Below are 27,071 nucleotides of genomic sequence, written 5' to 3'. Positions count from 1 at the left end.
GGGTGGCCAGCACCATGGAGCCCACCCAGATGACAGACAGCTTGGACAGGATGGACTGGCAAGGCTCCACCTTCGGTTTCTGAAAGGGCCCGGGGTTGGTGGCCGCATGGAAACGATCAATACTCAGAGCACAGAGACTGAATGTGGCCACACCCAGAGAGGTCACCTGAGAGGGAAACGACAGAGGGGTGTTTGGTGGTGTAGAAAACTGCTTCACATATCAATTACAGGCCTTTAATGTGGTGTAAAACGACACACATAAACACAATCACACCACAAGGCCATTTTATGTGGATTAAAGAAACAAGATACAATGTGTTATTCTCCTTTAGAGGTGTTACCTCCACACCCATCAGCCATTGTTGAGGTAGAGAAATTGGTTAGAGAGGTTTCCAACTTCAACCAGGGAGTTGTAGCAGTTCTCTCTCCTTTAATTTTTCACGTGTGCTGCTTTTACACTTAATCCAATATCAGTCAAAATTGTCGAGCTGCTACACTCTCAGCTACCCAACAGTGTCTACATAAAAAATGAATGTGACTTACAAATCTGCTGGTTGTTAATAAACAGAGCTCCGCTCAGATGCTCTGCAGCAAAGTTACAAAGGCTAATTGGGCCATTGGGCCATTACTTGATCCAAATGTTGCTCTTCTTTATGCAGAATAATGCATCTGTGAAACATTAATAGACCATTACAACCTATAAACCCTTTTTAAAGGGTGGTGCTGAAATGTGTGCATTCTTGGTATCTGCAATAAAACTCCATATTGACATAAAAATGCAGATGCCAATCAGCTCTACTTTCACATAGTAAGCTAGAAATCAGACCATCTGGGATGACTCGACCGACACAGCAGTGGTTCTGGTGCTGCTCCGACTGCACCGAGACATGTCCTGTTAGCACGACTGAGGACTCAGACTTCATTCAGATGCTCTAAACTGAGCACAGGAGGGTGTTTTGTTGCTTGAAGAACAAGTCTGAGGGTTTCTTCTGCCTTGTTATGCTAAGCTATGGTTGAGAAAAAAAAAAAGCTTTCATTTAACCTTTAGAAATGGAACAACAGGTGCCACAGAGGGAATTGAAGCTATAATGCTGTGCAGCTTTAGGCCTGCAGACTGGGAACAGTTATCTGTGCCTCGTGCACACTGAAGTCTGTGGTTTTGGCCAAAAACACGGGCTATCATTACAGAAACTTGTCCTCCCTCTGTGAGTGCTTAATGACCTCAAACAGTTAAGACACGACTGAAGATAATTAACACAGAGCTCTAATTAGCATGAAAATAGTTTAACTAACGGGGGGGCAGCTGGCAGCCCACCCGCTTTAAACACTGCTCCACACAACCCTCGCACTACAAGCTGCAAAAGAGCATTTTTAAATACGTTAATTAATTAGTAGGAAATTAATTCATTAATTAGCATTAAAATAGGTAACGCGACACAGAATAGAGGGGTCAGCAGCCTGACCTCCTTAAAGATGGTTTCATATGAGCTTTTATTGCAAATTAGTGAAACGCCACTTCAGTTATCAATAAAGGGCGAACACAGCCGGTGAAATAGGGACCTCACAGGCCGAGTCTGTGTCCATGTGAGACAAGAAACAGATGGTTTTTGACCATTTTCACTACTTTTTGGCAACAGTAAAAGATTTCCCCACTGGGATTAATAAAGTATAATAAATTTTAAAAAATAAAATTTCAAATGCTTTGATTAATTGAAAAAAAAAACCTGTCTGATATATATGTTTATAAAAGAAAATAATCATTAGTTGTTTCCAAGCCCCCTCCATGCTGTCAGGAATGACATTTTACTGGAGAAATTCTAAATCCTAATGCAAATAAAAACACAGACCGTCTTCAGCTATAGGTTGTTTTCCATGTCTTCACATTCAACAGCTGCCGAGTCCAAAGTTGAGATCCTGTACTAAAAAGTACTTTTCCTCTGTCTCATCAGTAACTGGAGGGTCCTGACTTTCTCCTGCTTTCATCAGAGGCAGCAATAATGTTATTTTTGTCTTTCACTAAGTGGACTCAGTGTTGGATTTCTATAGCGGGTTAAGTGAGCATCCCAGTTCATGATAACTACATCTTTGTGTTTAACTGTGAGCTTCATGTGGGGCTCTCGCTGGCCCCTAGTGATGGTTTATAATAGACAGACAGTCTCTAAGAACATGTTTGGTGAAAGACTGCTGTGAGCCTGAAACAGAAGAGCAACCCAACACAAACAGGCCATTCATGACGGACCTGGATGTCTCTTCATCAAACTGGAAGAATGCAACTGTTTAAAAATTAACACAGTAACCGTTAGTTATCTGTTGTTTACCTCCAGCGGAGTCACAAAGCTGTTGACTAGTGATGGGCTTTTGTTACGTTTTATCATATGATCATGTTTTAAGTATTTTATAGTCAGTTTGTCTTTGTAGTTGAGCCTTTGTTTGCAGTCTCATTGTAATTGTGTTTTTGCAGTCATTTTCAATCCATCAGAACTACTTGTATAGCACCATTCATACAGATTCAGGCAATTCAAAGTGCTTCACAGAAGACTGACAAAAGACAGAATAAATGTGAAAATGAATTTTCCTCTCTATAGTCATTTTGAACTTCCTTGTAGTAATCTTCAGTATTGTGTAGTTGTCTTATTGTAATACTGGGTATTCGTTTTGCACCTCTTTGTAGTGGTTCTGAACATTTGGCAGTCACTTTGAGTCTCTGCAGTTCTTTTGAATATTTGACTCATTTTGTGATTCTATTCATTTTGAGTATTTCTGTAGTTGTCTGTAAATCTCTGTGGTCATTTAGCATCTTTTTTATGTTTGACTTCCCAATAAGAAATGTCAAGAGTGACTTAAACACCTGCTCCAGCTCAGGGCCCCCTCTCCAGTGAACACCTCACCTCCAAGTAGGGCACGAGCCGACAGGACAAGTCTCCTAGCAACCTCTTCAAGGTGAGCTCGTGGAAGACGACCACCGGCAGGCAGAAGAATAGCACGAGGAAGTCCCAGAACGCCAGGCCCGCCAGGATGCAGTTCCACACGCTCTTCAGGAAGAAGTTGTGCCACACGATGCACATGAGCGCGAGATTTCCCACGATGCCCGCCGCAAACAGCACGAGTGCGAGCAGCATGACGGCGTACGCCCAGTAGGACCCGTCGGTGACAGGGTATAGCGGGTTGAGGAGCCCCGACCCCTGAGCCGATGAGGCGTTATTACTCGGGGGCACGGGGGTGTAATGGTCGGTCCGCGGTGTGGTGAAGTAACCACTCGGGTCGTCGTACAGTCGCGGGTACCCGTGACTACCGGGAGAGAGTGGGTCTCGTCTCCTGAAACTCCCATCTTTGGCTCCGCGGGCGACTCGTTTCACATCCGGAGCTTTGGACCTTTCAACCCAACCTAGAAAGTTACTCTCCGTGGACTCCTTGGTCTCCGCAGGTGGCGTGCGAGCATCCTCAGTCCGCTGCAGCTCCGGCCGAAACTTTGGGTCTGTGTGGGCATAACGGAGCTCTGCGGTTCGCACAAAGACAAGCAGAAGAACTAAAACCGGGCTCATTTTAACCGTCAACTAACTGGTCCGTGTTATCCGTCTCCTCCACAGACATGTGCTGCAACAAATCAAATATGTGACTTCAGACATAAACCCCGTCCATGAAACCGCCCCAGCCGCCTCTGGTCCTGATGGAGAAGTTCTGAGTCTGCGGCCCACAGCAGCACTTATAGTCCAGCTGAATGCAACAGTTTCCGGTTATAACTTTCAAAATAAGGAAAAACTGAACACGAGAAAGTGAAGCATGTCCCTGTGAGTAGTGGTGGAAGAAGTACTAAAGTAAATGTCCACATCAAAATACAGCCCAATTAAAGTAAAAGGTAAAAGTTCTCATTGTGCAGAATGCCGCATTCAAGTATTTATTTGAAAGTTAGTGTACTCATTTCATTTTTTATTTTAATTTATTATTTTAATTAATTTTTGTATAATATGATGTCATGGGGTAGGACTGGATAAGTCTGACTCCTTCCTACTCCATTCAAACATGTAATATGTGTAAGCAAACTGATTTTGGATTAGCATTGGTTAGATATGTGCAATTATGTGTGTTGTTGCCATTTGTTCATTTGTTCTGTTCTGCATGTTTGAAAGAATAAAATCAATCAATCAATATTTGGCCAATAACTGGCTTAGATCCCTGTAGCTGTGTTTGGTTGCTGTTCCTAAGTTCAGCTTTATTTCCACAGCAGCTAACAAAACAAGAAAACCAGATTTTTCTGTTTCAGTAGGAAGCTCTGACCACAAAGTATCTGTCAGTATTTACAAAACTAGAAAAATGTGATACTCTGGTGACCCTGGACCTTTTGAATGTTCACCTCATGTCTCTCCAGCTGCCATTTGGTCTCCCTATTCCTGACTGTTTAAAGTCTAGGGCACCAAGAGGAAGAAATAATGGCCGTTTCCCCAAGTTTATTATATGGGTCCATGTTCCCCTCACTTGCATCTTTTCCTTGGGTCTTAGTCCTTTTTATGAAAGATGCGTCAAAAAGACGAAGAAAAATTACGAGGTGAGAAGAATCAGGTAAGAACATTTATACAGATGTGACACGCCCTTTCCTCTGAAGTGTCCAATACCATTATGTACCCTCACTCAAGGCTCCTCCAGCATCCTCCTCCTTCCTCAGAGCAGGTATAAGAGTCTTGTGACATCAATCCACGCTCGACCTGGAAGTCATTTCGGTCAAGCATAGTGAGGGGATGATCATACTTGGTAAGAAACCAGTGTGTCAGCTCCTGATTTTTAAGTCCAAACCAGGGAATGCAAACTGAAAGACTTCCTGTCCCATAATCCTCAGCTCTTCTGAGAGGACTTTAGCTTCCTGAGGGCGTCCTTGTGTTTCTTGCGGTACTCCTGTGTAGAGAGACCAGAAGGTAAAAATATCTCTACAAAATTTTCCATCTCATTTTCAGGTTTAGTCAACAGTAATGTACAGAAGACTTCCGTTAAAATTTGTTTTGTAGTAGTATGGTCATAAATAATGGCACCTGACAATGTCTGAGTAGAGCTAAGAAACTTGTCAAACGTAATGTGTATTGCAGTATTTAGCTTCAAGGGTAAAGTAAGACATGGTTATTCAGTCCCTCCTCAGGTACACCCCTCTCTCTGTGCAGAAGATCTGGAGACTTGGACCGAGATGTTTCTGCATTCAGAGGTTTTCTGACACCTGCAGGCTCATGCTATCAGCAAAAATATGTTTGATACTGCCACAGAGGACACCAAGGAAGATAAATTTTTTAAGTCCTACACAGAGGCTTTAAAAAGGATTGCATAAAGTTCTTGCAATTGTCACTTATATAAAGTATCTTAATTAATTTCTGTATTAACTACTTAGACTGGAACCAGAATCAACTGATAGTGTACAATGGTGACTGAACACATGACGTACTACCTTAAAAAGGACATTTAAATTGGGTCATTCTTTAAAAATTAGTAGTTCTTACTACAGATTTCAATGCTGTATGAAGACTTCCATCTGGTTTTGTTCCTGACAAAGTAAACATGGTGAGACCACTTTTGATTATGTTCCTCTGAAAACTAATGCCAACCTGTTTAAGTTCTTTCCTCCTCTCCTCCCACTGCTCCTCCAGCTGAGACGAGCGACAGAACAACTTGGGACCTTCTGAAGGAGGAAAGAGAAGCTCAAAGAAACAACACAACATTTCAGGAAATCCTCTTCGGGGGTTGTTACAACTGAGAGACATCACATCTTGTCCCATGTTTACTGGGTTTATCAGATACTGTGTAGAATCTTAGTTAAGATTTAACCTGGTGCTTAATAAGAGGTAAAACAACATTATGACTTCTTGCTTGCGTAACAGCGTGCTGAGGTCAGTGATGGGAGCAGGAGAACAGTAATCAACTCTTTCTTTGAATGTCCACCTTACCTGTCAGTCTGCTGTCATCTGGGTAGAAGAAGAACAGATCCAACTTTGGAGGAGTCTCTCTGTGAACGGCAACACAAACACACATTCAGACACTGGGATTTTAATTAAACAGTGTGACCACAGCTCTACAGGTGAGTGTTAAGGTATGAGTACTTCAAAAATACTGTGTCTAACAAGCACTATAACTGAAACGGACAATCCGACCGTCACACCCACTTTCTGCAGTGATTAGCCAGGTGTATGTTGGTATGAAGCAGGTGGGCATTGAACTTCTCTCTCATGCCGTTTTTAAATTGTTTACACAACCGCTCTGGTCACTGATCATGTGAACACTATGAAAAAGCTTAACGATTCTTTACATCTCACACTCAATATCTGATTAAAATATTCACTGACTTACAGTAAATTAACTGGAAATTATTTTAATAATTGACAAATTTTCAGTTCGGAAGAAAAAAATGCCAGACATCCACTGGCTCTAGTTTCTTAAATGTCAGATTTTCTGCGTTTCTTTGTAATAAACAATACTAAATTCAATATTGGGCTTTGGAATGATTGTCGAATGATGAAAAAGGAAGTCGCCGTCATGAACTCTGGAAAATTATATGCGCCACTTCTTCCTATTTTCCAAAAATTTATACACAAAACAATTAAGTTTCTCTTTCAGAAGTTGTGGCGAGTGGAGCTCAGGTGGGCTGAATGGGCAGAATGAAGCTAGCCACCAGTGGTGGGACCCTCCTGCCTGTCACTCAAAGTGGCCACACAGTTAATTATACGTTACCTTTAGTCTCAATATAATTTAAACAGGTGAGTTAGATACCACCGTACAGTTGTCAGGAAGGGGTCCAAGAGACAAAAACTGTTTTTGTACCAGTCTGTAAACATGTTTCTTTCTGCTGTAAAGTTGGGCATTTTAACGATTGACTCCTCTTTGGAGCCTGCCTCAAGTGGCCATTCGAGGAACTGCAGGTTTTGGCACTTCTCTGGCTTCCTTTCTCAGCCTCGGAGGCTGCTGCTTAGTTTTATCTTTATTTTTCTCACTCTGTTGTTTTGGCTGCAGCGCTGCCATCCTCCTCATCTTCCTCCTGCTCTTCCTCATCATCCTCTGAGCTGCTGTCAAGCAAACGTGGGTCTTGTTGCCACGACACCTTTGGTGCCTGGATGCTCTCCACCTTGTAGTCTACTGGAAAAAAGAAACTTATGAATTGGTGAAAACACATCTCCCCTCGGAGAGACAGTGAGGTAGACATCAGAGACACAACCCACCCGTCTCTCTACTTTTTGTCTCTGTGCCATCACCAAAGAAGGAGAATTTAAATCCAGTTGACGCCTCTTTCTCTGCACTGGGATCAGCCCAGAGGAGAGATGACAGCACGGTCGGCTCCTCATCCTTTCCGCTCTCGTCTTTCTCCTCTTGATCCCAGCTCTTTTTCACTTCTCCTCCAGCAACGTCATTCTTCGTTGAACCAAACACAGCCTTCAGGTCACCAGACACGTCGTAATAAATCTCTTTAGAAATCTCCGGAAGCTTCTGAACCTCTTCCCTCTTCTTACTGGCAGCCTTGCTGAGAAGACATCACATCACATAACAGCCTTAGTGGAGTACAGGTAGAGCTGATAACGTGGGCACAAAGCAGTTAGAGTATATTTTAATTGGAAGAAACTGGTCAAGAACTACAGGAAACGTTTGACCTCTGTAATTGCAAACAAAGGTTTCTGTACCAAATATTAACACTGATTTTCTCAGGTGTTCAAATACTTAAGTTCAGCAGTGCTAGACAAATAAATTCTTTAAAAATCATACAATGTTATTTCCTGAAATTTCTTTTTAATTCTGTCTTTCAGAGTGGGAATGCACCTACAATGTAAATTTCAGAAGCCTCCATGATTTCTAAGTGGGAGAACTTGCAAAATCGCAGGGTGTTCAAATACTTCTGTTCCTCACTGTATACAGCAGAACCAGAATTACCACCTTTTTATTCTTTGCAGTTCTTACTTGTGAAAACCTGATCTGCATCACTCATGCACCAAATATTGATTAATCCACCAGTGAAACTAGTCCCCAGTAAATACACTTGTTCCTCCTGTTAGAGTGAGCTTTAGTAAAACTACAGTGCTCGGTTGTTGCAGAAAATTGTGCCTTTTAAATATTTACATCTTCATTAGGGATTGGTTGGTGCATTCATGTTTTACCTCTCCTTCTTGGTCTCAAAAGCAGCATGTTCCTCTCTGGTGGGGTCATAGTGCAGTGCTGAGATGTCTCTGCAAACAGATTTAGTTTCTTTTTGAATATCACATGCTGAAACATTCGGAAGCGTCTGTGGTCCAGACTCTGTGTATCTGTGCAGCTGACCTGAAGGTCTTGGCTTTGCCGGACATCTTGCTGCTGCAGGTTTGCTGGCTGCTGCCGATGATGCTCTGCAGGATGGACATATTCTTCTTCCTCTCCTCCTCCAGAGACTCGTCTTCCTCTGTCACTTTCCTTTTCCCCTCTGAATCATTAACAGATGCTTTGTTCACTTTAATGCAAGAACTGACAAACATTCAGCTGGACAAAACAAAGTGTGCACCACAAAGAGCATCTCACACCAATGGGCAGAAGACTGTACATGTAAATGTTAAGAATGTACTTTGCATCACAGTGAGAGATGAAATAAATAAAATGTCACCAGTCTTTTAGCCCCATGAGTAGAGTGTATCCAGACCTACACCCTCACCTGACTCCTCCTCTTTGTCCTCATCATCGTCTAGGAAGCGAGTGTCCATCCGGAAACGACTGTCTACCCCAAAGCAGGACTGCAGCTCCATCAGCTGGACAACACACAGAGAGAGAGTTGTCTAATCACAGCGTTGATCTCCTCCATTAAGGTATGTTAATGTATAGCTGGAAAGCCCTGAAATCAGGTTCAACTATGCATAATCCCTAGGGGATAAACCCTGATGATTTTGGTGATTCTGGCTTTTCTTCTGGCCCCTGAAGCACCTGAAACCTTTTCTTACAGCTGTTTCAGTTCGACAAAATATGGAACCATAGTCTGTCCTCCGTGGGAGACTATGTGTCTGGACGATAAACTAAAGCCAGCTGATAGGTTAAGTGCCTAGAAAAGCACTATATAAGCTTGTTTTCTCACCTGTTGTCCTGCTCGACCTTCAAACTGAGGCCTGATGTCAAACCTGTTTTTATCTTCCTCTTCATCACCATCCTCCTCACTGCCATCAAACAGCTGAGGGGCCGATGGCCTCAGACGCACCTGAACGCACAATAAATTCACAGATGATTCACATAAAAAAAAAAAAACAACCGACCTAGTTCTCTCTCAGATCAATAACTCCTCACCCACCTTCTCTTTCATTGTGCTGTCCTCACTGGCTAATGCCTTGTTGCCTGAGGACTCATCATCTGATTGGCTGTTCTGGAACAGGGTTTTCTTTGACCTTTTGACCTCTGAGGTTGTCACTTGCTCATCTTCTTCATCATCAGAACCAAAGATGACATGTTTCCCTGCTCCTGCTGTAGGGGTGTCCTAAAGGGGATTCAAACTGTGTTAAACAGGACTCTAAATGAGCCTGATGTTTCTCTGTATCTACCCTTCAACTAACAAGAGCCGGCCAATCAGAGACTTACTGTTCATCATTTCAGTGTAAACCTGATGACTCCGTTTTGTTTATTGAATTACATGAATCTGTTTCCAAGGTCATGATTTGCCCCAAATTAATTAATCCATTTGCAGTATCTGTTCTTTTTTATGTATCATTAGTCAGTGTTAACAACCAACAACTGTAAAATTACTCCTAAAACCTAACCTGGACCTTATGCTACCCTGAATTCCTTTCAAGTAGAGAGGACTAGACGAGTGTGTTTTAATCCTAGTCTTGGAGGCACACTGGCTGCATCCCAATTCTCTTATATTTTCTCTGAGGAGCGAGGAGGCTGCAGGAGACATAAGAACATCCTTAACAGAAGTCCTTTATGTACCGACGTGCCCCTTTTGTGTTCCCTCAATTCTTCTCTCCTCGCCTTTTTTTCTTGCATCTTACGTGAGCGGGACTAAGACACAAGGAAAAGATGCAAGTTAGGGAAATGTGGATGCATGTGAGAGACTTGGGATGTATCCCTTGTCCAATATGTTTTCCATCTCCTCCTGTCCCAGCACACCCAGCTCAAATCGGTGCAGCCCCTGATATGCTAAAAGTACCGGACTTAGTAAACCTGAGATGCATTTGACAGTGGCCTTCCAGGACCAGGACTGAAAAACACTGGACTAGACAAAAACGTTTCTAGTTGTTTAAACAGTTGAAGGTCCAAACTTCACAAAGACTGGACCCACAAGCTCTGCACCCACCAGCTTGGCCAGAGCTCCCCGGATGAGCCTCTTGTGTTCTTCAGCCTCTTTCTGTCTCTGCTGGACAGCAGCAAGCCTCCTCAAGTTGGCTTTCCTTTGCCGCTTCTCTTCCTCCTCAGCTCCTAACGGCACCCGGCGAGGAGCTTGCTCTTCCTCCTCACTGGAGGAGGACTCACTGTGAGCAGCAGGGGGAGGTGCCGTTTTCACCACATCTTCAGCAGAATCATCTTGCTTGTCCTTGCCTTGCTCAGTGCAGGATGAAGATAAAGTCTTTGCTGCAGCTTTAGCTATAAAAACAGTCTGATTGGCTTTCATCTTATCCTCCTCTTCCTCCTCCTCATCGCAGCTAGAGGCAGAACCAGGACCAGCTTTCTCAGAGTGTACAGCAGGTTTAGCCAGAACCATGTTTAAAACATTTGGAGCTGCCATGTTCCTCACAGCCTCCTTCTTTCTCTCCTCATCGTCTTCTTCCTCTTCCTGCTCACTGTTCTCTGGAGTCTTCTTCTCTGTTCCTGTGAGTTTCTGTCTGCTCAGACACCTGCTGGTTTTGCCGTCTGTTGCTCTGTGGTTCACCTGATGGGTGTCGGAGTACAGCTTCTGTTTTCTGACTGCATTTCCTCTTCCCTCATCCTCCTTTTTCTGTCTCTTCAGACAGCTGTCTGTTTCTGACCCCTCATTCAGTGCTACTGTCCCCTGGAAGGCAGGCAGTTTTGACATGACAACTTTTCTTTTTTTCTTCTTTTTTTGTTCGTCCTCACTGCTGTCTTCCTCCATGATGGCGGCAAGGATCTCTTCTGGCAAAGTGCCTTTTTTAGGAGCAGGTTGTTCTACAGAACTGGATGCGAGGTTAGTTTCTAGTTTGGGAGTGGCACCAAGGATGCTGGGAGCTGGAGTTTCAGAGGTTGGCTGGGACTCTTTAGCTAGCCTCTGTAAATCAGCCAGGGAGATCTCTAGGCAAGTGACATTTGAAAACATGGCTTCATAATCAGAATCTGAACTGGAATCAGCAGATTGCACATCCTCGTCATCTTCATCATCCTCATCACTATCTGATTCTGAGAAGGGGAGTTTTAAAACAGGGAGGACTGTCATCTTCTTACTTTGGGTTTCAGTGCTATTGCCTTGTGTCTGAGAATTCCGTTTACCAGAATTCCCTCTTTGTTGTGAGGAGGAAGGTTTTCTGGATGTGAGGTGTTCTGCAGAATCTGCTGAACTGTCCTCCTCCTCTTCCTCTTGCTCTGAAGCTTTACTTGTCTTCTTTGTCTTTCTTCTCCTGTCTGTGTTCTTCCCTGAGAGGTGCTCGGCAGTGGGTGGGCTCAGTTCCTCCTGTAGTGGAGGAGGAGCTTTTCTGGAGGCCAAGAGCTCATCTGTGTCAGCTGAGTCATAGTCATCCTCATCTGGCCTTCCTGGAATCACAAAGAACAACCTGTTCTTGTCACATTTTTACAGCATATTTAAATGACTGCTTGGTCGTAGGATACATCCTGAGCTCAAGGCACTGATTCAAATATATTTTTATTCTATTATTCTAATTAGTTCATTCTGTTGTGGTCTGCTCATTCTTTTGCATATAAAGATAATGTGTCCGACCAATTCTGCAAAATTCACATCTTCCCTGTCATTGGTCAACTGTGTGGAGGTGAGAAAGAGGCCAGAGTTTGGACTTCTCTCTCTCTCTGTAGCCTCCTTTCACACTGTTTACACAACTATTTATGTCACTGTTCACTTAAACAACTGAGTGCTACACTATGAGATTCTGGTAGCTCAGAACATCTATGCACTTCTGATTTCTGACAAAGTCAGACTACATGTTTTAGGAACCAGTTCTAATGAGCATAACCTGACTCTTACTCTGGTTAATCCACAGAGCATTGCATGAACAGTTGATCTACTGCTCAGGAAATCTGTCTCCATTGTGTTGTGTGGATTATCAATGATAACAGGCACACTGTTCCTGGTAACCAACTAATCAGCTGTGGGTGGAAAATAAACTCTGCACCAGAGATATTATTTTGGGTATTAACTCAATGCTACACAACTTCTGCCTTTGCTAGCAGCAGTACATGCTCCTAAAAATCATAACATCGCCCCTATTTATGAAAACACCTAACAAAATTCTCTACTTCTCAAAATAAGTGAATATGTGGCTTAAAATACAGGTCTTACCTTTCTGCTGCTTCACTAAGTAGTCAAATCCAACCACTTCCAGGTTATCGTCCTCCAATCCCTGCCACTGTGCACCAGGTGAAGTCTGCTGAGCTGCCACCAGCCTACGGATCTCCTCGTCTGAGTCAACATCACTGTCTGTCAAATGTGGCCCCCTCTTCTGAGCCATTCTGTGGTTGGTTGGTCGCTCAAATGCGGTGGTGAACTGATGAGCCTCAGTGTGAACAATCGGCTCCAATCTGAGAGGAGACAGAGTAACACATCTCAGAAGTTGAATCGTGTCACTCACAGTTTTTTGTTAAGAGAACTGATTATTTGTTCTCCAACAAATTTAAAGTTATTTAAAACTATAAATACCTACAGAGTAGATAGTGAATCAAGTTATTTATGTAAAGCAGAGCAGACACTGTACAGATTTAAGTCCAATTCAGTTACCCACCAACTACTTTTAGAATCAAGCTGAAATTCAACTTGTCGTTTGAGTGTAGCATCACCTGAATAATCAACTATCTGCTGTGTGTTTTGGAAATTCTAGAAACCATTAGGTAGTTTTTGGAGTCCCAGAATCAAGTAGGCTCTTAAAACCATCCAAGAAACTAGTAAAAATTCTGGGAATTCCAGAGATTCTAAAAATCCCAAGAACAGGCAGAAATTCCAAAGAATTGTCATTACCACTGGGTACATCTAGGAATCTCAGAAAATGGTAGGAATCTTTGATAATCCCATAAACCCCCATGGACTTCTGGCAAAATGATAAACCAGCAAGAAAATCTGAGAATTACAGAAACAAAATGATTTTCTTTTGGAAATTCAAGAAACCTGTGGAACCTTTAGGTCAGAAAATGTCGTCACCTGTTTTGAACCACAGCATTATAGGAGTTGACCGTGTGTGTCCGATACTTCTTGGGTCTTGGTGGCTCATATGGAGGGAACTCTCCCCGCCTCTTCTTGCTGATGTCATCCTCTCCACCCGGCAACGCCCAGGTGAGCTGGGTGACAGGTGTGAACTGGTCTGCGGTGGTCTTGTCCAGCTTGCGGATGTTGTGGCTGTACTTCGAAGGGTCATACTTCAGGGTTCGAACTCTATTGCCTTTGCGACACCTGAGCTGCAGGATGGGGAGGACTCGTCCAAATTTACTGACCACCCAGTCCTGAAACCAGAGCATCCAGGAGACAGTCAACACCACCAATATTGCACATGGAACTATGTATTACATAAAGTCACCTAGTTGAGAAAAAGGACACAAACATTGGCCATTGAATGAGGTGGCATTTCATTGAAATAACAGCAGCTCCTTCATATTCCGCCTGGCCAGGGAGGGTATTTCTATTATCAAATGAAATGTCCATGTAGAAATGCCACAGATATGTTTGAGGTCAATAAGAAACAAAGTCTCCATTATACAGTTTGTTCACCAAAGAACATCACATGCACAACATGTTTCACACACAGATATCCCGACTGAAATAGAAAGATTTAGATGGCCAGACCTTGTGTCCTGGCACTTCGGTCCCTGGCACTGCAGCCTTCATAGTGAAGTTGTCCACGCCGACTTTGCTCAGCGAATGCAGCAGCTTCGGTGTCTTGTCCTCAGCTGTAGGCTGCTGGAGATGCTGCTCTGCTGCCGCCTGCCGCTCCTCAGCCAGTCTACGACACAAACACCAACTCAGGAAGATTGACTTATCATAGATTATTAGGGAATGGTTTAGAGAAGTGGAATATTTTTACTTTATAAATCCATATTATTGTAAGGAACCACCTTTCTTCGCCAAAAAAGCTGTTTCAATATTAAAATTGTAGAACTTTCCAAAGCCTTCATCCTACAGAACTACATATCTATTTTTAAAACAACAACTTGTTCAGAAACAGATGGTTACACTGTACTTCTTTGCCCAAAATCATTTTTGTAATTTAAGAGACAGGCTGTACCTGTGCAGGAAACTCTCCTTGGCTGTTTCAATCTGCAGAGTTCCTCCTTTCCATTTGGATTTGTTCAGCACTGTCAAACCTGCAGAGGAAACACAGTGATCTCATAGTGATGATACAACAGAAGCTCTGATGTCATTTAAATGTCAGGTAGCAAACTCAAGGTATAGTCTTGCCACATTGACAGTATTTTCTCCAGGCTTAAGTAAAATAAGACTTGAAGGCTGAATAACACTAAACAGCATGTTCAGACCAAAGGTTCTTGCAGTCTCAGGTGTCCGCCTGACAGTTTGAATAAACATCAGTCAAACTGAAGAGAGAAAGCTGCCGAGTTAAGCAGCTCAGTGCACTTACATTTCTTCAGGTCAGCATCTGAAATGTTGATGTTAATGTAGCCGAAGGTTTTGTAAGGAACACCTGCAGGAGAGCAGCAACAGTCAGAACACATGCAAGTCAGTGAGGGGAATGATGATTCTTAAATATCAGATGTAAAGGGATTTCATTTTGAAAACATTCTCATGTGATGATGACTGTGATGAATTATGTATCTTATGTATGTACTGTATCTACTGTATATATCTTAAACAACATCTTGGAATGTATAAATGATTAAATACAACATCAAAACATACAGAATTAATCTGAATTATAAAACTTAAACAATACCACTGTTGTCATCATGGCTGTCAGTATCAGTGTTTATAGGATTTCTCACCCTCCTCGTCCCTCCTGGTTCGGAGCTCCACATCTTCCACATCTCCAAACTTTCTGAAACGATCCTTCAGATCCTTCTCAGTGATTGCGTGGCTCAACCCACCGATATACAGTCGCCGCATTGCTTTGTATCCAGGACAGCACTGTCACTGCCTAGACAACAAACATCAGCATCAGCCATCCATGCCTATTCATTCATCCTTCCGTCAACAGAACCGTGGATGGGTATCACTGTGAGTACCTGCACCTTAGTAGTGCCAAAAAGGATTTACTGATCAATCATTAGCTGATTGACCAGAAACTTACTATAGAATAAAGAGTAGATAAAGCTAGTTGTATGATAGTTGTAAGACAGTTAACTGTCATATCTAACTCTGTCACTTCTCTCTGCCTGCAGATTTACAGCTTCTCTTGTTTCACTACAGTGAAATCTTAAAGGTTAGGTATTTAAATTGGTGGCTAGATTGTAGACATAATTTTGCAAATAGATAAGAATCATTAGCTTATAGGCTACATTTTATACATTATGCATTTTTATACAAAAACATCTTGGTGTGTGGGTAGAATATTGTTATTGCATAGAGAAATATCGCGTACAAATCTAAAACAGTTCCTCCCATCAGTTCGGCAACAGAGTTCACAGTCTTGTCCTCACTGGAATTATGGCTATAATATTCATATGCTCCAACATGTACACTTCACTCACTAGATGTTTTGTATCACAGTGCAGGGAAGAGGTCTGGTCAGTCCCAAAATTTATGACATGATAACGACCCCAAACATACAGACATAAAGAGCTATCTTCCGAGACAAAAACAGAAGCAGCGACACAAAGTCTAAATAAACTTGTATATCTGATTAAATTCGAGGAAAATTGAGCTGATACAGTTATCAAACTATTACTTTAAAAATACCACAAACATTTACCTCTCACATGCATCCAACTGGTGTTACCTTTAAATCTATCCGTAGCAGCACTCCTGTACACTTTCTCTTCCGGTCTTGTTTCCGCAGAACCGATACGTTCCGTTGTAGTCTAATTACTGTTGAAAGATTAAAAAGAGCTTTATAAAAAATACATAAAGCCAGAGGGAGATGTCGGTATGTTGATTACTGAAAAGGATTACCTATCACAGTTAACCAGTGAAAACAAATCGTTATTTTTTGTGATTAGTTCAAAACCGTAGTACTCGCTCTAGATTAGCTACAGATGTTGGATACGACTTCCTGTGCAGTGGTGACTCTCACAATTTCCACACCGAATAGCTTTTCATTGAGTGCCAAAATCAGCATTAAAACAATAACATGCACTTTTATAACAAAAACATAAATATATGGTGTACTTGTCTCTACATGGTGGAATACGTTCTGACTATTATCCAGAAAAACGTTGTCCCTTGCCCCCTCCCACTTGTGGAAAGTGGTAGAGTCCAGAGGGCGCGAGGCTCCAAAACTGTTTTGGTTGTCCAGGGTGAAGAAACGGAAATTAATCTGGTGAGCTAAAGTGTTCTCTTTACCAATTTAACACTACGGCTTGCGTTGGGTTTGGCACTTTAAGTTAAACCTTTTTTTTAAATAGAAAGTGATATTATAACAGTGACAATTTAACTTAACCAGCGTAAAGTCATCGTCGTCGTCTTATGGTAAGTTAGGTAACGTTATTTAGTTAGATGTAGTTTAGTGCTGCTGTGAAATAAGACAACGAACATAGAATTAACATTAACCCAACTTGAGTTTAACCTTTTGACAGCGTATTTATTTTACAAATTAGATTTTCAGCAACGCTCTGACGGGGTCGGGAATGCATTTAACCTTAACCACAATAGAAAATAGCGTATGTGCTTACCAGCATTTATTATTTCAAACTAAAGGATTCTCACATACAAAAACGTGGAAATCACCAGACATTAAACGAATAAATGGGCTACATTCATATTAATAATAGTAATTATAAACTAATTCAAACCATGCTTTAATAACATTAAGAACATACAGGCTCATTTGCACAAAACTAACAAGAAATAAAATAAATTCAAAGTGCAAAACAAATTAATATTACATAAACAATACTAAGTCTCCCCATAGAAGGGGGGAAAAAACTAAAAAAAATAACAAAACAAGGTAAATACAATACATATGAGGTTTTAAAGCCATAAAGGAAAGTATTAAATTTGGCTTTTTTAAGAAATTAATTGCACAATAAAGAAATGATGTAGAGTGTGTTTATGTGAATATGACGCATCTGAAAACAAGGAGCAACCACTGACAATGTTACTACCAGACCGTTTTAATACTGGATGATCCCATATTCACTTTACTTTTTATACTCCATTCATAATTCATTTGTCAACATTTGTCCTCCATTGCTCTTCAGTATTAAAGATCCTCTCCAGACATGTTTTAACATCTATGGAAATACTCTGCTTGGAATAAAGTGTAAATGTATGAATATGCAAAAACTATTTTTTCCCAAAAGTTTAATAAGTGGACAGAGGATTTCTACTTTATTGAAATCTCTTCAGTCTGTTCCAGCTCATCACACTTGTCTAAGTTGCATAGTTGACCAGTTACTGGCTTCACAAACAAAGCATTTTTGGTTGCAGGGGGACTTTATACAAGCAAGTCTCACATTGTTCAACTTCCCTCATTGAAATGAAAATGTTTTATAGAGGGGAAGATGAGCCAGGAGAACCCAGAGGAGGTGAAAGTGCTGGAGGCCCAGATTGAGTGTCTCCAGGCTGAAGTTGCAGCACTACAGCGGCAACAAAAGGAGCACCACAAGGACATGACATTTCATTTTAAAGGACAAATACAGGATGCCCTGTGAGTTTGTATTTTCCACCTGTAAATCTCTCTCTTTTACATTTCAACCTGCAGCATTTCAATGGAATTGTTGACAGTAAGCAAAGAGTCTGTCATTCATTCATCTCCACAGGTTGTATATGTGTGGACAGAGACAAGAAGAAGGGGAGAAGGTGCTGTCCAAGTTGATGGAGGAGGTGGAGAAGCTGGAAGAGGATCTGGAGCGACAAACACAGATGAACCGCATCAGTCTGAAAAGCTGCACAACAAAGACTCTGCAAAGCAGTAAGAGAACAGAACTGATAAATATTGAACTAGTTTTCAAAGACGTAGGAAAATTACCAGCTACTAGCAGATTCTTTGTGTATAGTGTATTATTTTCTTTATTTATTTATTCCGTTAGTATAGTAGCTTGTTCCTATTCTTACTATCATCAAGTCCACACAGAAAATACATTTTATGATGTTAAATAGGTCCTTGTGATGTGTGTGTTTGTGTGTGTACATGCAGGTGGCAGTAAGCTGGTCCAGCAGCTCAGTGTGTCAGGTCACTGCTCTGAAATGGCCTTCCAGGTGGAGTTCAAGCTTTCTGAGAACAAGGTGATTCATTTTATTGTTTAGAGAATCCATTGAACAGAAGAGCTCTGGTCCAGTCCCCATTTTTGTATTGTTTCATGTCTGTTCTCACCACCATCTCCCAAGCTAATGTGACTTAGTATGTGTCAGTTTTGTTAGCAGTTTCTTTGCCTGTAAAATAGGCTACATTCTGCTCATTCCATTGTTACCATTCACAAAAATTAATGCCAAACAAAGTTACAGCCTATTTCAGTTGACTGACTCAGCCATCTGTGAATATACCACTTCTTCACCTTGAAAGGCTCTTTGGTTGCTATGGCAATCTGGTACCAGGCATCACAGTTGAGGATACAATCTTTCGCCATAAGAGGGCAACAGACATCAATGTTCAGTGGTTCACAGATGATGCACTGTTAGATTTTAACAGCTCCTTGGACATCAGCAGGAGCTGTCAGACACACTCAACACCCAAGAACAAAGAAAATGACCATCATGTTTTAAGTGTCATACAGTCAGACCAAACTGTCTAAGAGGAAACAGTTGTCAGGTGGTATCAGGTGAAGTCATGCTGCTGGCTGATCACTCTGTGTAAGTGAAGGTTCAGATCAGAGTGGACTGAATGAGACATTTTACATTCATTTTCATTGTTCATGCGCTGGAGATATGTCCAAAACTCTCCTCCAGGCAGAGCTGGGTATCCCTGGAATTCTTTATTGTAGTTCTGAGTTCTAGTAACGATTCTAAATCATCCACTAGTATCAACTTCATACGTTACTTTGAGAAATATAAACAAGTCTTTCTGTCAAAACTGTTTTTGAAACCGTGGATCTTCTGTTGTTAAACTGAAGCTGCTTTGCGTGATCCCTAATAAAATGCAGTCCACAACAATGGGTAGAGTTATTATTTAGATCAGGAACTATCTGATCAAAAGAATAGAATTGGACTGGATATTTGGTGCCAACTTTTATTACCTGACAGTTTTTCACACTCAGACACATTTTGGTCTTTCTGCTCACTTATTTGCAGGTTGTACAGGACTGGTTTGCAGAAAATCTGCTTTAGGCTATTCATTAAAACATTCTTCTTTACAGCTCAGCTTCTTGTTTGTCATTTAGCTTTCCCCCACATCAAAATCTAAGTGCAGAAGGTCTTGGAAACCAAGGCTGCATTATAATATTTGCTGTGGAGCAGAGTTAAACTCATTGAAGACCCGTGAGCTTGATTTGATTTTTGATAAATTCATTGGCCAGTGCACATACTAAACCAGTGCACAATAGTAAATGATAGATGGCACAGATTTGTGATGAATGGAGAAAAATCTATCTTGTTTACTCTAAAAATATTTATATACTTAAGTCATAATTCAAAGGGATGTTCAAAGTTAAGTTATATTTTGGTTACATTTGTTTGTATCATTACAATGTACTCATTACTTCTGGTCAAGCTGGTCAGTGACCACGTGGGACACTGTGTCACTCGGTCTAAGAAAGAGCGAAGTGGGATTCAATTAAACTAATGTAAATAACCTTGTTAACTTGAACTGGTATGTTTTTACTGAATCATTTTGTTTGTTGTGCAGGAGGGTGAGAGGTCTGAGAGGAGGATCACTGATCTAAATGTGGTGATGGATGCCAGTGACTTACAGACCTTCAGCAGCTTCCTGTCTGAGTAAGAACTAACACTGCAAATTGATGTTAATTGGTTGATTTGCTGGAATTTGTAGCCTGATATACTTGCAACTGTTGGCTTCACGGGCTTCATTTGCAAATGGTGAGTGAACAAGTGGTCTGTGGTGGATCTCAACACCTTTGGGATGAAAGAACTAGTATGTTTGTCTTGCCCCCACCCCACATCAAAACAAATATTTGTTTATTGCTGTTCTGAAGAGCCACGCTCAAAAAGACAGTGAATAGCTGTGCCCCAAAGAGAGGTAGGACGTGGCATTGTTTATTTATGGAGACAGTATGTGCTTTAAGACTGTCTCTTATGGAAGGCATTTACAGTGTTGCAATCAGTTGCACACATGAAAAGTTGTGGAACGAATAAAAAAACTGGAGTTTGAGAGAAAAGTTTAAATGGTAAATGGACTGTATTTTATATAGCGCTTTCTCACAGTGTGTTGCACTGGCCAAAGCGCTTTACAGAAGATCATACACCATTCACCCATTCACACACAACATTCAGGGACACTTAGGCATGGGGGGAGACTTGCTGGTCAGGAGACGACTGCCCTACCTCATGAGCCACAGCCACCCCATAAACCCACCATGGCCAGTAATTGTGGGCTTTTTGTCATTTATTTACACTGTCTGCTTACTCCAACAGTGCATGTTTGAAATATTTGATTTTATTCCTGTTTAGTTTAACTCAAGTGTTTATTAAAATAGAAGAACTGCAGACTGCTGCCATCCAGCTGAACCTCTTGACTCACACATTGACTGTCTTCCTCTGTTTACTCTTTACTCACAAACAACAAGTTTCTTTTATGGCAAATATTGTGACTTGTCAAATACAGGTTTAACTCATTACATTCATCATGGCTGCAAGTGTCCAAATGAAAGGACGTGCACACAGTTTCATACACAATTTTATAATTTATTAAATACAGTAATACTGGAGTGCCTCTGTTGCTGTGCCGTTTGTCTGACCCAGGGGTTGGCAACCCGCGGCTCCGGAGCCGCATGCGGCTCTTCAGCCTCCTTGTTGTGTCTCCTTCTGGGGAGACGTGCTGAAACGCTTCGCTGCTTGTCTGGAACATGTGAAAACCTTCTTGGAAAGCAAAGGCCTCAGCTATCCCGAACTGGGATACCTTGATTGGCTGGAAAAGTTTTATTTCATGGTGGATATGACAAGTCACTTAAACACACTGAATAAAAATCTCCAGGGAAAGGGAAGCACGGCTCTGCAGTTGCTGGAGGATGTTCTGGTGTTTGAGCGCAAGATGACAGCATTTGCCCGAGATGTACAGAGAGGTACGCTCTCTCTCTTCCCTGAGAGAGTTCAAAGAAGAGAACAATCACATAAATTGTGATTATTTACAAATTGCAATTATGGCAATGCAAGCTGCATTTGGAGAAAGATTCAGCGAGTTCAGAAAGGAAAAAACACTCTGTCCTTCCCTGTCACACCGCTGGACATCGACCCATCCCTGTTGAACATATCCACATTCACAGAGATAAGTCAGCCCGATCTTGAAATTGAACTGGCCGACACAGCGGATAAAGACTTATGGGTATCCAAGTTCAAAAGCCTGACAGCGGATCTTGAAGAAGTCGCCCGTCAGAAAGCCAATCTCACTAAACATCATAAAATGGAATGATATTGAAAACCTCCCCAAACCCGACAAACTTGTTTTTGAAACATGGAGTGCCATTCCTGACACGTATATGAACATGAAAAAGTATGCATTTGGAGTCCTGTCCATCTTTGGCTCAACATACTTATGTGAGCAAGTTTTCTGGAGCATGAACTTCATAAAGACCAAATATCGCTCCCGCCTCACAAATGAGAGCCTACAGTCCTGTGTGAAGACCAAAGTCACATCTTCCAGCCCCGACAGGGAAGATCAGCATCAGCTTCAGAAACGGAAGGCACATTAAACAGGCGAGAACACTAGCATTTAATAGAATATTATTTTTCAGAAAAAAACCCCCCATTTATTTCAGACCCAAAGCTGATGTCGTTTTTTTTATTGTATGTTCGGGTCCTTCGGCTGATTGCTGGTCGAGAAAGAAACCCGAAGAGGATGAGAGCACACTGAAATGGACTTGTCCAAATAAACCGTCCTAATTTTATGTTTACTTTTTTAAAACTGCTAAGCTGCAACTATATGTTTTTTATATTAAAGTGGGCTACGTTTTATTTTAATTTTACACAAATACGGGAAGGACTCAAAAAGGCCTACATGGTCAGTGTTTAATTTATTTCAAAGTAGAACTACACATGCACATATTGCACTTCGGTTTGTTGTATTCTGTTGTTGTAACAGGTAAAATTAAAAAATTTTAAAAGTTTATAAGCTGTGTTATGTTTTGCGGCTCCAGACTATTTTTCTTTAGTGGAAGAGGGGGCAAAATGGCTCCTTTGATAGTAAAGGTTGCCGACCCCTGGTCTGACCTGTCACTGCTGCACTAGCTTGCTCTCTCACTGCACCATGTTGGCTGCTGTCCTCCTCCTCTTCTACATCTCTCTGTTTAGCTATCTCTTCCTCACCCTTTCTCGCACTGTTTGACGCCTGGAAATACCAAACTCTGTTTTGTTAATACCGCTGATCTTTGTGTCTATTCAGAACAACTCGTCTGAGGCTAGGAAAATATTTTTCAGTGTTTCCCTGAGGGTACTAAGGGTACAGACATTTAACATTCAGAGTTTAAGAATTTAAACAGCTCACTAACTCGGTGACAGCTATATTAAACAGTAACTACTTCAGTGCAACACTTCTGCCTCAATGTTTGTGTTTATGAAGCTTAAAATGTTTCAGCTTTTGGTGAAATTGTCATAAATGTATACATGAATGTATATGTTTATTATTAAGGTAATAGCTCAAGATAATTTTGTACTGGACTACATTATATTCAGAGGTGTTTTTAATATTCTGACAAAAATATAGAGACGCCTATGAATATAATGTAGTCAAATAGCCAAATAATGTGAAGGCGCTCTGAGTGTGCTGCAATGCATAGAAAAGTTCTATACAAGACCATTTAGTGTTTGTGGGCCTGGGTACGCTTCAACACTTTGTGTTGAAGATTTTGTTTTAGATTGATTAAAGTGTCATTTTCACCAACATTCTACACTCAGTGACCCATAATGACAAAATGAAGGCATATTTTTATAAACATTTGAAACTGTAAAAGTCTGTGTTTAATTTGGTATTTTTTCCACTGTTTGCTGCAAACTCCTTTTAATGGTCAATATAACAATCAAACCAGCTATCAGTGTCTCTCTTTCTGTCTTTTTGGTAGTCCTCCATTATATGGAAGAGTGCTGCCATGTTTCCATCAGGTCTATGTGGAATAACAGTCATCTGGAAAGTTCACCCGGTTGCCGTCTAGCCCCTGGCCCCCTTGGAAAACTCTGGAAATCCTTTAACAGAATGTCTCAGGCTCACTCAGTGAACCAGGCCAAAACAAAGATTTTATTGCTGTTGCCCTTATGATGTACAGAATACTGTACCAGTGGGTTGAAAATGTGCCTTGTACCTTTTTGCTCTTATTAATTTGAGTTGTACTTGGTTTTTATTGCAAATTAATACATGCTATACCATACTAACATACCTGTGTGTCACATGACAGATGTATATATACATTATATCTGCTAACCATCAACATGGCCACAGTAACATCGTTCTTGTGCTGATGCCGAGTATTTACCAAAAAAGCATAGCTAACATTTTCTGGCCACAGCTGAGACCTCTGGCAGTTCAGTGTTGACTGATTGTTTAATAGCACCATCTGGTGTTTGGACCTTTACTGATTGACAGTTCAAATCATTAACATTGACAGGGCAGAACTAATAAATCCCCTCTTCTGGACATATTGTTTCTGCATTTTTGAGTTTTATTGGACAGCTGTGAAAGAAGGTGCAGACAGGGCACAAGGGCAGAGAGAGAGGGGTGTGACATGCAATGCAGGTATAGGCTGGAATTGAACAGTGGGCATTGCAGTTATGCACAGTAGTGGTTTGGCTATAATTGTAATGTGTGCAATGTTTTTCCAGGGTGGAGGAGAGCAGGGATCTTCTGCTGTTCTTCAGAACTCTGAGGACTTTCTCTGACAGAAGTGATGACCGGTGCAGAACGTTCCAGCACTTCCAGGTAGGTGAAGACACACTCGCACCAAACTGGACTTCAAAACTGGCAACCTCATCTTCACACACCTGCTTTCCATAGTGTTCCACTGTTAAAGTGTTATTGACACAGTGATGACATAAAAGTATTTGTTCCGATGAAGATGCCCGACCTTGGATTTGGCTAGGTTTGTCCTTCGCTCCCACATAGTGTGTTGAACACAGTTGATCACATTTGCAAAACATGGCAGTATTCATTTCTTTGTTTGTGAAAATCCAAAAACATGATCCATCTTGAGTTTCTTCAGTGAGGAGACCAGATGGTCCCTCAGTTCGTGTGAGGGCAGGCAGACATAAAATGGTTTATAATCACTCTTTAACCTCTGCTTGACCTGCTGGGCTTTCACCCTCATCCTCCAGTGAAAGGAGCCTTGTTGTTTTGTCTAGCTGGAGGTCAGAGGGTCACACCTGAAGATCTGGGATTATCCGTGTGGTTTTTACATCTGGATGGATTAATGGATACAACTGACAAAATGTATGCATGGACAGATACTCTATATACGTACTCTAGTTACATAGATGGATATACTGTAATACAGATAGATGATAATGAATAGATAAATGATTAATATGATAGATGCTATAAACGCATACTCTGGATGTATACATTGGCAAAAAAGTAAGTTAATTCCAAAGTAACCACTGAAACAATCTGCATTTATTCATACTTTTGTTTCAAAATGTTACAGTTATAGCAGTACAGTATATTTATAGGACACGTCTCAAAAAACCCAAGGTCATCTTATAGAAAAAAAGACAATCAATACAATAGAAAAAAGTAATAAAAAAAAAGATAGAATATCACTGTGGATAGTTATGCAATATAAAATGCCCACATTTAGTACTATATGACACAATGACAGCAGTAGTGTCATGACATAATCGGCACTGATAAGCCTGCTTAAAAAGATATATTTTAGTTGCAGTCTTAAATTCACTGATGAGTCACAATAGGGAGATCGTTCCAAAGCCTAGGTGCACCAATATATCCCAGTTGTGCACATACACAGTCTATTTTAACTAATAACACACAAGCCATGTATTAGTCATCATTTAAACATTCACTGAGTAGGTTGGAAAAGTATGTGAATCCTAATGACATCAACCAAAGTTAACTGGAATTGGGAAACCTGAAGTCCGGTGAATGAAACCGATTAAACATTTTGTGTTTGCTGTTCACTAGAAGCATCATTAGTAACTAAACTGCAGCTTTTTTGCAAATCAGGCCACATTTACACAAATCATGGCCTTTTATGAAGTCTGTAAACTGTGTAGATTCAGACTGAAGAAAGTTAAAGCAGTGGGTGTGAATTAGTGCGGGCATTGTAAATATCAGGGTGGATTTTATTGAAGATGCAGCAGTAAAACAGTCAAATAATAAATCAAGCCACAGAAGCAATATGGAACCTATTCTCCTGTTTATTTGGAGAATGTAACGTTTTGCCAATTTGGCTGGGCTGAAGGAGGATTAACCCACATTTTCCATACCCGTCTGTGTGCTGTAATCTCTTGTTTTGCTTTATTTTATTTTTCTTCAGTGTTAAGTAAAATGTAATTCCTATTGTAACTGTTGTGCTGCATGCGACGTGAGCAGCACTTCGTATGCTGATTTCCGTGCTTTAAGGCCCACAGACATGAACACGTACTCAGAGGAATAAGCAAATAAAATACAAAACAAAGAGCTGGCACGCAGCGCATCCATGTCAGAAATCCTAACATTTTTGTTGCTGGTAGACCACAACATTAACCAGTCACTGTAGGACTACAAGACTGCAGATGGTCGCTGGCCGAGTTACAAACCACACACATTTACAAGCATGTGGCCAGACACCGATTGGCATTTCTCCATTGTGGTCATATTAGTGTGCACACAGTCACACAGACATGCACAGCCTCTGCAGCCAGCCAAGAGGAATGGTGTAATGCTGTTATTTTTGTTGTGCTAGTGGTGTGGCTTAAAGATGGCAGCTGGTCATTCGGCTTAACCATATTAGTTAGAGCTGTGACTGAGACACTGTTCCAAAATATCTTTGACATTTCTGTTATGACATTTATTGGTTGACATGCATCAATGCAGATTTTGACTTTGGAGGTTGTGCCTTTAGTGCAATTGCAATTACAGGATTAAAAGTAAACTAGCAAATGTCTTTGGTTTTCTGCCATTATCGGTATCTTGTACTGTTCTTTGACTTGTAGTCATTATTTCTGTGGGGTCATAGGACATTTCAACCTGTAAGGTCAGCCTGCAAGATTTGGGATATAATGTGCATTTAAAGCTACTCTACATAATTTCCTTTCTGCTTAGAGAGGGTCCATCACGTTCTGATTTATCAGACAGTGTAAAATAGTCATTAATGTACCTCTGAGTTGTATGTGGGTTAGATTTTGTATTTTTTTTATAAACAGTTTGATGACAAGAACAGCTGTTTTGTTTTTCAAGTGTGTCATGGCTCTGGCAATAAAACACACATATTGGTGTGGCTGTAGGCACCATTGCTACCTAGTAGTACCTCCTCAGAGGTATAACTATACTTTGGTGTGCAGTCAAAGACAAAACTAAGAAAGCTAAAGAAAAACTATCTGCTGTTTTTCAGAAACTGCAAACTTTCTCATAACTACAATCACCGCTCTCCTTCAGTGAAAGAATGTAAACATAGTGATTGCAAGGTAGTAGGCTTATTTTTTTGGTATTTGGCCAAGATAAACCTTCCATTTGATATTGTTCAGGATTTTGAAACGTAAATGAAAGAAGGTAAACAGTACTGTGGGAAGAGCG

At 41.1% G+C, this 27,071-nt stretch overlaps 3 protein-coding genes across 11 annotated transcripts in view; 1 reads left to right on the top strand and 2 right to left on the bottom strand.

The window, feature by feature from the left end:
* Window positions 1-3,852, bottom strand: part of gpr37l1a (G protein-coupled receptor 37 like 1a) — a 6,604-nt gene extending 2,752 nt beyond the window's left edge. Inside the window, exons 1-2 of the mRNA XM_020611207.1 lie at window positions 2,889-3,852; window positions 1-166 (exon numbers count right to left, since the gene is read on the bottom strand). The exon at window positions 1-166 is cut by the window's left edge and continues 1 nt beyond it. Coding sequence (XP_020466863.1) covers window positions 1-166; window positions 2,889-3,542 — 820 coding nt within the window. The 5' untranslated portion in view covers window positions 3,543-3,852. The remainder of the gene's footprint in view (window positions 167-2,888) is intronic.
* A 237-nt stretch (window positions 3,853-4,089) lies between these two features.
* On the bottom strand, window positions 4,090-16,559 carry nol8 (nucleolar protein 8). Of its 6 annotated transcripts, none has more exons than XM_020611190.1 (19): window positions 16,199-16,559; window positions 15,999-16,114; window positions 15,073-15,224; window positions 14,712-14,774; window positions 14,361-14,439; window positions 13,922-14,078; window positions 13,283-13,581; window positions 12,431-12,669; window positions 10,265-11,670; window positions 9,263-9,445; window positions 9,053-9,172; window positions 8,639-8,732; window positions 8,275-8,413; window positions 8,115-8,183; window positions 7,188-7,486; window positions 6,963-7,104; window positions 5,922-5,980; window positions 5,583-5,656; window positions 4,090-4,887 (listed from the first exon to the last, which is right to left on the bottom strand). In XM_020611190.1, exons 3-19 carry the CDS (start codon window positions 15,191-15,193, stop codon window positions 4,828-4,830), a joined length of 3,603 nt encoding a protein of 1,200 aa, XP_020466846.1. In that variant the 5' UTR covers window positions 15,194-15,224; window positions 15,999-16,114; window positions 16,199-16,559; the 3' UTR covers window positions 4,090-4,827. The 6 variants fall into 6 exon arrangements, with proteins under 6 accessions (XP_020466846.1, XP_020466852.1, XP_020466848.1 ...); XM_020611196.1 differs by having other exon boundaries at window positions 6,963-7,101; XM_020611192.1 differs by having other exon boundaries at window positions 16,026-16,114.
* A 12-nt stretch (window positions 16,560-16,571) lies between these two features.
* The window catches only part of cenpp (centromere protein P), a 52,498-nt gene continuing 41,998 nt past the window's right edge, over window positions 16,572-27,071 (top strand). For 2 of the 4 annotated variants that reach the window (XM_020611201.1, XM_020611200.1), the window contains exons 1-6: window positions 16,572-16,714; window positions 17,741-17,894; window positions 18,007-18,158; window positions 18,384-18,472; window positions 20,028-20,116; window positions 24,167-24,263. In XM_020611201.1, coding sequence (XP_020466857.1) covers window positions 17,749-17,894; window positions 18,007-18,158; window positions 18,384-18,472; window positions 20,028-20,116; window positions 24,167-24,263 — 573 coding nt within the window. In that variant the 5' untranslated portion in view covers window positions 16,572-16,714; window positions 17,741-17,748. The other 2 variants (XM_020611199.1, XM_020611202.1) reach the window with 2 other exon arrangements.

This window comes from Monopterus albus, unplaced genomic scaffold, assembly GCF_001952655.1.
Source record: "Monopterus albus unplaced genomic scaffold, M_albus_1.0 scaffold110.1, whole genome shotgun sequence".
Lineage (NCBI taxonomy): Eukaryota > Metazoa > Chordata > Actinopteri > Synbranchiformes > Synbranchidae > Monopterus > Monopterus albus.
This window is presented reverse-complemented; position numbering and strand designations above follow the sequence as displayed.